Genomic DNA, 10,406 nt, shown 5'->3' on the forward strand with positions numbered 1-10,406 from the left:
GTTCACTAGTACCCACCTATTATGTGATGAATTTTGCTGTATTAATTCTAATTAGAATATCATTTGTATGTAATGTCCAACAAATGTTATCCAATCGAGCAATGCGCCTGTAGTTTACTGTAGGCTGCTGGCAGCGTTCTCCAGCAGTGAATTCATTACAATAACGGCGATAAATAAGGTCTTCTTCTTTCATTCGTTTGCGGTGCCAGAGATTGGTGTCCGGTCAGAGTGTCGAACTAGTCGAATCCGTTTCGCCATCGTAAAACGTAATCTGCCGTCGTAAGAAAATTTTTCACTTGCTTTTAATTTATCATCGCGACGAATATTATCTCGATCGACAGTACTAAATACTCCTTTTTTTCAAGGATTCAACAGACGGCAAGATTATGCAAATTATGCGAATGGCGACGGTTATGATAAAGATTTCATGTAAGCGTAATAATGTGTCGCGCAACGAGATTGATCGCCGCATTCGCCAAGGAATCCGCTCGAGTTGTATAATTGTAATTAATTGACGAGCGATTCAGACACACGTGCGTCCTAGTCATTCGATAGATCGCCCATGGACGAGAATAGGGATCCTGATCTAACGATTAAGCACGTAGTCGCGTTGACCACATGTTGTAAATAGCATTCCCACTTTTACGATTTAGATTTTAGTCGCGCGAGTGAAGGAGAGACGTTGACATAGTCGTTTTTTAGATAGCGATTTATTACAACCGTTGTATTATACGTGCTATTTGTACACCGGAGTGCCTATGCGAAACATTTACTCGTATTCTTTTTTACGAATTGTAAAAGTCTTGTCTATCGTAATGAAAGAATAATACACGAAGTGATATATGTAATGTATACATTCAGACGCGTTTAAATAACTTTAACTTTCCATTTTTCTTATTCAGCTTCTCAATTCCTTTTAATCCTTTCCTCACCTTTATTATATGATAAAGTTTAAAAGTGTAATGCCAAACAATTTAATTGTAAATAATTTAACAAAATATATATCGGATGCATATCGGATTGCAGCACTCGCGGTCATATAAAGCTTTCCGTTCAATACTCTCTCGCTTCGTCTTTTTACTTATTGAACTTATTATCGCGCCGATGAACCATGCGATCATTAGCTACGCTTGGTAGTAAAATAAACAGCGACTAACTGTATTTAACAAATAGATTGGACTCAATAATTAGGCCAACGAAAGCGAAAGTAACTAATCCGATAAGTCAAGTTAACTCAATGTTGCTTGTAATTGATACATATTTATACGATTTTGAATAGAATATCTCCATATAAATAAATAAATATATAATATATGTGCATATAATAAATAAAAATTACCATGTAAAATTGTAAAAAAATTTGTTAAAAAAAATTTCAAATCTATGAAAAAATTTGATTTTAAAGGTTTAAGTTTGAGATATTCTGGATTGCTTGTCTAATAAGCAATACAGTGATACAGTATCATTTTTTCATTTCTTTCTAACTACATCATGGGGGATCTTCTAAGTCAATGACAGGCGCATATCTTTCGGTAATGAGATCTGCGGCGACAAGACGAGACCAAACGAGATAACGTGATATACACGAGCATTCGTACGCACTTACATCACGACGCACATTCTCGGAATTTTGTCCAGCGATTCTTACTCCCGCCTCGCGGGATCACATAGACTCCTATGATTCCAAGCGGCGCTTCGTGGGACTGACTATGATGGGGCCGAAGAAGAGACGCAGCGGAAGAAGCGAGTAGAATCGGTGGGAATCTAATCCAACAGGGTTAGAACATCGTCGAAACGTTGGTTCGCATCAGTCGTGAAAGTCGTCCCGCAAACGGTTCGAACTATGCGGCTGTGTCTCATCGTCCTGATCTTCCTCGCGAGCACGGCACTCGCGAGGTACCACGTAAGTTTTCCATTTCTCTCGCGAAGAGATCTCAAGCTCGTTCCACCACCTGTTTTTTATCACACATTTAATAACAAAAGATTCGCAGTGCATTTGAAAGAGACCAAACGAGTTTGTGAATTAATCTTTGTTTATCTTTGTAGAATAGAATAGAATAGAATAGAATAGAATTTATTACACTTCAGCATATTTACAGCCAAGAAGGGGACTTGGTTAAAATTCTTAACTCATTCGTCAATACATCCATACATCGTCCGCAAGCTATTACATATTATTATAAAAATTTTTGCTTATCTCTTTACTTTCCTACTTTTCTGGTTAAACCCTCCTTCGTTTCTTTACCTACTTTATTTTATTTTATTTCTTTTCGCTTTATCCGCTTTTCTCTCTTAGGGCAAATAAAAAAATCAACGCTGAACCAATTGAAGTTGCGCTTTAATTTAAATAAATTAAATAAAATTTTGTATTGTAAAAATTCACATAAAAAAGATGGAAAAAGTATAAAATAGATATATAATTAATTCAAATGCTTACAAATGAATTTAATAACTCTTCTCGAGATTACATGTTTTACTACAAAAATTCCTAACTTTATAATTAATTAACAATATTTAAAATATTAAAATATTATTATTAAGTTCTATGTAAGAGTTTTAATTATTTTTTTCAAATTGTTCATTTCAATATTCTTTATTTTATAGAAATTTTATGTAAGCTTTAATTATTCTCACAAATTGTTTCATCGATTTGTTAATTCATATTTTGTTAGCACATCGTTCTGTTAATAAGATTTTGAAGATGATTAACAGACATTTGCGGGGAAAGCGCTCTAGTTTCTATGCAATTATAAAACTGATTAAATCGTTGATTTGTAGGTGATATTTAGATATTTAATCCGCGTATTCATAAATTACTGATTCATCAATTCGGAGTAATAGATAGCTGCTTATCTTTCCTTCTTGCAATTTAGGGCACTTCTTGGCATCGCCATAGTTCGCACAGCATTGTGAAATTCAGCAAATCGTCAACTTGTATCATCTATCCACGATGATAAACGCGGAAATATGATCTCCTAAGTATCCTTCTACTTCATTCATCGCTTCATAAATGCGTCCAAAAACAAGCAGAATTGTATGAATTGCAATTTTAAAATGATTACTACTGCTTTTACGTAAGAAAACGTTCAACACGCTTTTGCACGAAACTGATACCTATGCCAGTCACTTCGATCAGGCTCTGATCGAATTTTCTAATAAGCAAACTGTCAGTAGTCGAATGCCAACACGAGTAGTACAAATTCAATTAGAAATTACTACAAATTGACATCAACTGTATTCACAACTGTGTAATATCTCATGCTTTATGACACAGCCTGACATTATTTGACAGTAAATTTTATTCGTTTCGATTTTTCTAAATTTTTGTAGATTTGCATTCAAATTCTGTTCTATTTCAATCTGCGTCTAATTCCGTAGCAAGTTAAAGTCTGTTTGATTTCTACTATTATATTTCGTTGATAAATTTTCCTATAATATATTGTCCAATATTGTATGTATAGATCCTGAATTAAATATGTGATTCTCTTGTCAACAAAATTTATAAAAAATCTTGTAAAATCTATTCTCGAAGATTTGACGATCTGCGTTTAGTCGACAATTAACTCAACCAGCAGAATTGCAATTGCGACAAAAGAGTCAATTTCAGACTATATAATAATTTGTTATCTCTAATCTGTTTTCTTTCTCAGCATCAAACAACGAATTAATAATTTTACCTACGTTAATACTAAAACCAATTACTCTATTATTGACCATTTCTTCCTTTTTTAGATTAATGTTAAAAGAGAGATAGAATATATTTTTCTGAAATATATTTTCTGAAATATATTTTAATTTTTCAATAATTATATAATTTTACTTTAAAAAAATGTTAGATTTTTCATTATTTTTTTATTTTCATTGTAATTTATTATTTTTTGTAAGATAATTTGATACTTTAATGTTAACAAACTGGCGTTACTTAATTGCCGATTGAGTTAATCAGAGCCTGATCATTTACTCTTAAAAATTATTAAGGAATTTTAAGCTCATTAAAAATTTACCAAAGACTCGTGGTAAAATTTGCGTTAAACACATAATTGCGACTGCTATGTCTGGTCGGACCAGCAAAAGCGCGCATCCATTAAGCTTCCGTTTCCTACGTTGGATTTCAAACCGGATATCGAGATAGTTATTGCTTAAACCTGTCAACCCTGTTCCAATTTATAATGTTCCCTTGTAGTAACCTATTTGCGTGATTCATACTGACGCGCACGACTAGAAGACAATTGTTGAAAGAAAGATTTGGAGGTTAAAGCTCACCGAGATAAGGACGGATGATATGGATATGGATTGCCTGGCCTGCTCTCGACCGCAACGCTTTTTTCACCCCCTTTTGACAACGCTCGAAAGTCCGTTAACGTTATTTCCATACAATATGACTTATAATAGTCTTAAAAATCTATAATTAACGCTGAGATATAATGAGACAATGATTTCAACAATCTTCCTGATTCTCGCCTTTTCACGACAGCGTGTTTTTGTTCTCGGCTGTCCATTCTCTCCCTCGCCGCTCCTGAATTAAAAATGTATAATTATTGTAAAATTTCTACCTATCGTTTGCTATTGCGATCTCATTATTTTAGTACGAATTGCATTTGACAATTGTCTGCAATCCAATGTAAATTTATCTTTCTTGTTAAAATGGGTTAAAAAGATTGAGAGAAGAATCAAACTGAAGTGAGCTGCGAATTTGAAGATAGAATTTAAAAAATACGGATAATTTTTTTTCGCTTATGCTATAAATCACATATTCAGTTTGGCGCTATCACGGCTGTATTAAGACACGGGCCTTAATAGATTAATTATTTATAATATTATTCATGTTACTTAATCTTTTATTAATTTGTATAAATAATTAATATAATAATATATATTGTTATAATATTACTATTATTAATATGTAATTTGAATATTATTCATAGGAAAAGACGCGTTTCGATCGATCTGTATACGAGTATGAGATGAAAAACATAGATTACAATAATGAAGAGAAACAATGGTCTTTTAATGATGATGTAACGGTAAGTAATTATTTGTCTTAATATTAAAACATATCAATTAAAATTGATCTTTTCAAAATAGCAATTCGTTGCATACAAAAGCAAGAAGGAAAACGATTGTTATCTTGAAGATGTAAGACAGAGTCATAATATTATTTCACATAAGAAGCGACAATTCAAGATACTCTATGCATCGGCAGTCCTCACGAAACTAGAGGTAATAATGTTACGCGATATGTTGAAATTGTTTTGTTTAAATGTGCATATCTAAAAAGATTAGAATTTGTTTACTATTTCCATAGTTGTGAATTTATTAATTATAAATAGTATGCATATATACAACATTTAAATTAAATATATTATCTGTCTAGTTTCCTTGTGACTTGTATTCTTTATGTACTTGTATTCTAATTATATTGTCATACATGTTTAAGAACTATAAAACATAATGGAATTGTTATTAGTTATTATTTAAATAGTTACATCTAGAAATACATCAATAATATAATATGAATCAGAAGAAAAACATTAAACATCTAAATTTAATATTTTAAACAGGCGTGGCGACTTGCTGGAGGTCGAATCGTTGATTTCTGCAATAGACGCAATATCTTTTTGTTACAAACAATCAGATCTGTGCCTGGGCAAGCTCTCGATCCCTTTTTCAATGAAATTTCTACAGACAAAAACGATATTTCATCCAAACGCATAACTGATATGGTTTTAATACCGTTGAAAGTTCGGACAAAACGACAGATTCAACTCGAGCAACAAGAGAAGTTGAACAAAAATATCAACCAAATTCGAAAACGTCGGCAGACGAATCAGTTTCGAGGAAAATTTCGTGGACAGACGCAATCTCAATATTTGAATTTTGGTAACGATGAAAAAAAAGAGGGCAAGGCCGAAGCTGAAGCTACTCAGCAATCTTCACACGCAGTAGTTAGTAAGTATTTAAATACTCGATATTCTATTATATTACATAACTGTGTAATAATTAAATGCTTCTTTTTTACAAAAAAAAATTATATTAAAACAATCTGATTAAAAATACCAAAGTAAATTAAAATATGTAAATTAAAAATTAAAAAATAATATTTTTACAAAATATGATTAAAATTGTGAGATTTATGGTTAACTATATAAATAAGAATTTTATTAAAAACAAAACTTATAATTATCATGTTTTTTTAAAATTATTTAAGTATTTTAATAAGTTCTCCTTTCAGGTGGTAGTCGTGGAATGGGTCAAGCGCAAAGTATGTCATCAGGTGGCACCGGTTGCGAAGATTGTCCTGGTTATCCTGGATATCTTGGATATTCTGGTATCGAAAGGGCACCAGATAAAGTACGAGTTCCACCTACGCGTACTAACGGATATGTGCAAGTTCCAGGTGTTGTTACACCTGGTGTTACACAGCCAGGAATCGTTCCTGGAGTCCCATCTTATTCTGGCGGGCAGATAACATATCCAACTGGAGTAATTCCTGGAGGAATTAGCACTTATCCTGGTATTCGCCCTGGCAGACCAGAAATGTATCCCGAAGGTGTTCGTCCTGGCACTGTCATATCAGGAGCTGAAAGAACGTATCCTGGAGGCGTTCGTCCTGGAACAGTGACACCAGGAACTGAAGAGATATATCCTGGAGGTGCTCGTCCTGGAACAGTGACACCAGGAATTGAAGAGATATATCCTGGAGGTGTTCGTCCTGGTACAGTGATACCTGGAGCTGAAAGGACATATCCTGGAGGTGTCCGTCCTGATATTGTGTTACCAGGAGTTGAGAAGTCGTATCCTGTAGATATTCGTCCGGGTACCGTGACACCAGGAGCTGATGGGATGTATCCTGAAAGTGTTCGTCCTGGGAGTGTAACACCAGAAGTTGATAGGACATATCCTGGTGATGTTCAGCCACCTGGAACTATGATACCAGGAAGTGATAGAACATATCCACCTGGAACTTTAATCACAGGAGATCGTGGACTATATTCTGGAGTCCAGCGTGGAGGAGTTTTACCTGGTGTGACGATAGGAGTTGAAAAATATCCAGGAGGTATTCAACCTGGAGTTCAACCAGGACAAAGTGTGTATCCTAGTGGTATTGTAACCACTTCAGTAACAACAGGTGCCACTGCTGTTACTTATCCAATTAGTACTCCAGGATTAACAAGTGGAACATATCCGGGAGTTCCTGGCACAGAAGTTCCTGGTACAAGAGTAATTCCTGGCACAGGAGTAATTTCTGGCACAGGAGTAATTCCTGGCACAGGAATAATTCCTGGCACAGGAATAATTCCTGGCACAGGAGTAATTCCTGGCACAGGAGTAATTCCTGGCACAGGAATAATTCCTGGTACAGGAATAATTCCTGGCACAAGAGTTCCTGGTACTGGAGTTCTTGGTACTGGAATCTATCCTGGTGGTGTTCGACCTGATGCTATCCCAGGAACAAGTGTCGGGACATATCCTGGTGTTGTACCAGGAACAGTAACTCAAGGAGTTTATCCTGGACAACAGACTGTTGTGTATCGCCCTGAAGGTGTTCCATCAGGCACTTTACCAAGCGAAGGTCAAGTTCCTAGTACGATTACGACTACAACATCTGGTACTGGTACACAAGTAATAACTTATCCAGATGGTCGACCAACAAATGGTCAAACGATTTACCCTGGTGATACTATTCAACCTGGAAGGATTCCTGAAGGTACTCAAGTTGTGTATCCAGGAACTATTCCAAGTGTTACATATCCAGGAACTATTCCAGGTATATATCCTGGCGGTGAACAACAAATTCCTTCTGCCGGTGCTTTATATCCTGGCCAAGTAATCCATCCAGGTGGTCAAGTGCCAACTTATCCAAGCGGACAATACCCAGGCACGGGTATTGGAATTCCAGGAAAGCAAAGAGTTCAATATCCAACTTATCCAAGTGGACAGTACCTAGGCACGGGTATTGGAATTCCAGGAAAGGAAGGAGTTCAGTATCCAGACATAACGGGAGGTCAAATACCTGGAAGGACTGGTGTGACTGAGCAGTATCTTGGTCGGTTTCCAGGCGGAATCAGTCAAAGAGTAGACAGTAGTCAGTATCCAGGAGAATTTTATCCGGGAATGATTGGATCTGCAGGTATAGAAGAAACTGGGGGCTTAACTAAACCGGCAGGTCCAGCAGGTGTGACAGACGACGGTACCGAATCACAGGCATCGAGTTCCGTGCAACAAATGGATTCGGGTACTCAAGCGAGCGCTTCGGCTCAGGGTAAATACGAATCGGGTACAGCTCAGTCGCAAGTGACAGGTACCTATAGCGGTTCAGGCACTTTCTCTGCCCAAGCTGGTACTAGCGACGCTAATAAGAGCGCTCAGGCTGAAATCAATGGCGGTAAAGAAGGAGCTACTAGTAATGCGCAAGGCGTCGCCGGTTATGGAAAAAGTCAAACACAGGTTCAATTAGATTCCGACTCCGGAGCTACCTCGACAGGTGCTCAGAGCAGTGGATGGAATCATGGTACCAATTCGCAAGTGCAAGCAAGCTCCAAAGGCGGAATGGCGGATGCTCAAGCTAACGGCGAGGGCAATACTTCCAGTCAGGCGCAGATCGGGTTTCAGCCATACTTGAAGGGCGAAGATGAGAATGTGGAAAATCACGAGACACCATTTCGCGGTAGCGGAACAGCATCGGCTCAAAGTGGCACTCATCGAGGTCAGACCCAATCACAGCTACAAGGTTCTTTTCAATACGGGATCACATACACCGGCGCAGCACAAGCCGGTTCTGGATCTGGTGCCGCATCCTCGAGGAAGCCCTTTAACTTCACTGATTCTGAACTTTTCAAGTCCTTCAAACCAGCTCCTTCTTTGAAGCAAACAACGAATATTGACGGTGCACAGTCGACAAATTCGAATTACGATAATAGACAGGATAAAAACAAGCAAAATCGCGAGCAAGGTTTGCAAAGCAGCTCGACTTTGAGACAGACCGTTATCCTGGCTTCGAAAAACAATCCGGATGACACTGACAAGAAGATGCTCTCTACCGAAAAACCGCGAACGGATGACACAGCATACGACGAATACGACGATGACTACACTGACGAAGATGATTATCCTACAGGTTCGAAGTTAACAATCAAAGAGAAGTTTTCGGAAACTTTCCCGGGCTCGAACCCGAATCATCAAAAACTTGACAAGACTATTCAGCAGCAAAGTCGTAGTCAAACGCAGACAATACAGGTCGCTAAAGGGAATCAATATAATATCCATGTTAAACAAGATTCAAATGTACCACGAACGGATAGTATTTTGCAACCAGGACAATCCATATCAGGATACACTATCCCATCTGGATTCCGCGGCCGAGTAATGTCGGCCTCTGGCACCGAGACTGTTGCTCAGGGTGACGGTAAATCTCAATCGCAGACTGTATCTTTAGTACCTAAGGACTTAAATAATACTAGATCATCGCTCGTCACAGAGACCAGATCGCTTCAGACCAATCACAATCGTTACATTGGCCGGCATATATCGAAAAACCAAGAGCCTTCCCTTAATCAAAATATATCTTTCGACAAGCGTACGAAACCTACCCCGGCAGTAGCGGCGAAACCGAGTTACTATACCGTGACCAACAGTTTTGCCGGCAAAATGAACGGCAGTAACGAACCGAGAAAATACGAACATCGATATTATACTAAGAGTTCCACCTGTGGATACTTCACATTTTCTTGTAATGTCGTGTACGGTTCCAACGGTAGGACGAAGATCTGCAAGCCAAAAGTGCCGACGCATCCCGATGGCACGCCTATAAGATGTTAAATTATCAGAATATATATATATAGGATGCAGCAACAATTATTTCTGTAAAGCATCCTGCATTAAATCATTTTTCTCTACATTGTACAGTGAAATTTGCGATTCGCTTAGATAGATTAGATCGTATGTGTACTTCAATGTAATTTTTTTATTGAGGTACTTCCAAATTATTATATAGTATGGTGGACGTATTGTTACATCAAATCCGTGCTATTTATTAAGTTTTCAATAAAATACATTTTAACTAGAAGGAAAATCTTTTTTTATCTTCTTCTCATCAGTTATGAAATATAATTAACAATTTTCTCAATTTGACGTAGGTTGTATTGTATGAAAGTTCGTTTAATTTTTATCTACAACTACATATATTTGCGACATGGCGAACTCGCAGATACATATGTAGATAGAGTATTGCTTATGCTACATATTTTCGATATTGACATAAAATGTTCAGTTATAAATGTCAGGTATCATCTTGTACATACTGTATCTCGCTACTCTCGATTTCACCAATCTTTTTCAAGACGAAAAATACATGACGAAACATGTGTTTCATTACATATATATTTTTCATTATATATATATATATA

The 10,406-nt window shown here is 36.8% G+C and overlaps 1 protein-coding gene across 1 annotated transcript; it reads left to right on the forward strand.

The window, feature by feature from the left end:
• Window positions 1–1,843: 1,843 nt before the first annotated feature.
• Window positions 1,844–9,819, forward strand: LOC108693344. The gene is made up of 7 exons (XM_018202237.1): window positions 1,844–1,903; window positions 4,926–5,024; window positions 5,086–5,220; window positions 5,562–5,949; window positions 6,233–7,156; window positions 7,346–8,039; window positions 8,088–9,819. Exons 1-7 carry the CDS (start codon window positions 1,844–1,846, stop codon window positions 9,817–9,819), a joined length of 4,032 nt encoding a protein of 1,343 aa, XP_018057726.1.
• Window positions 9,820–10,406: the final 587 nt, after the last annotated feature.

The sequence above is a fragment of the Atta colombica genome, unplaced genomic scaffold, assembly GCF_001594045.1.
Source record: "Atta colombica isolate Treedump-2 unplaced genomic scaffold, Acol1.0 scaffold9, whole genome shotgun sequence".
Classification (NCBI taxonomy): Eukaryota; Metazoa; Arthropoda; class Insecta; order Hymenoptera; family Formicidae; genus Atta; species Atta colombica.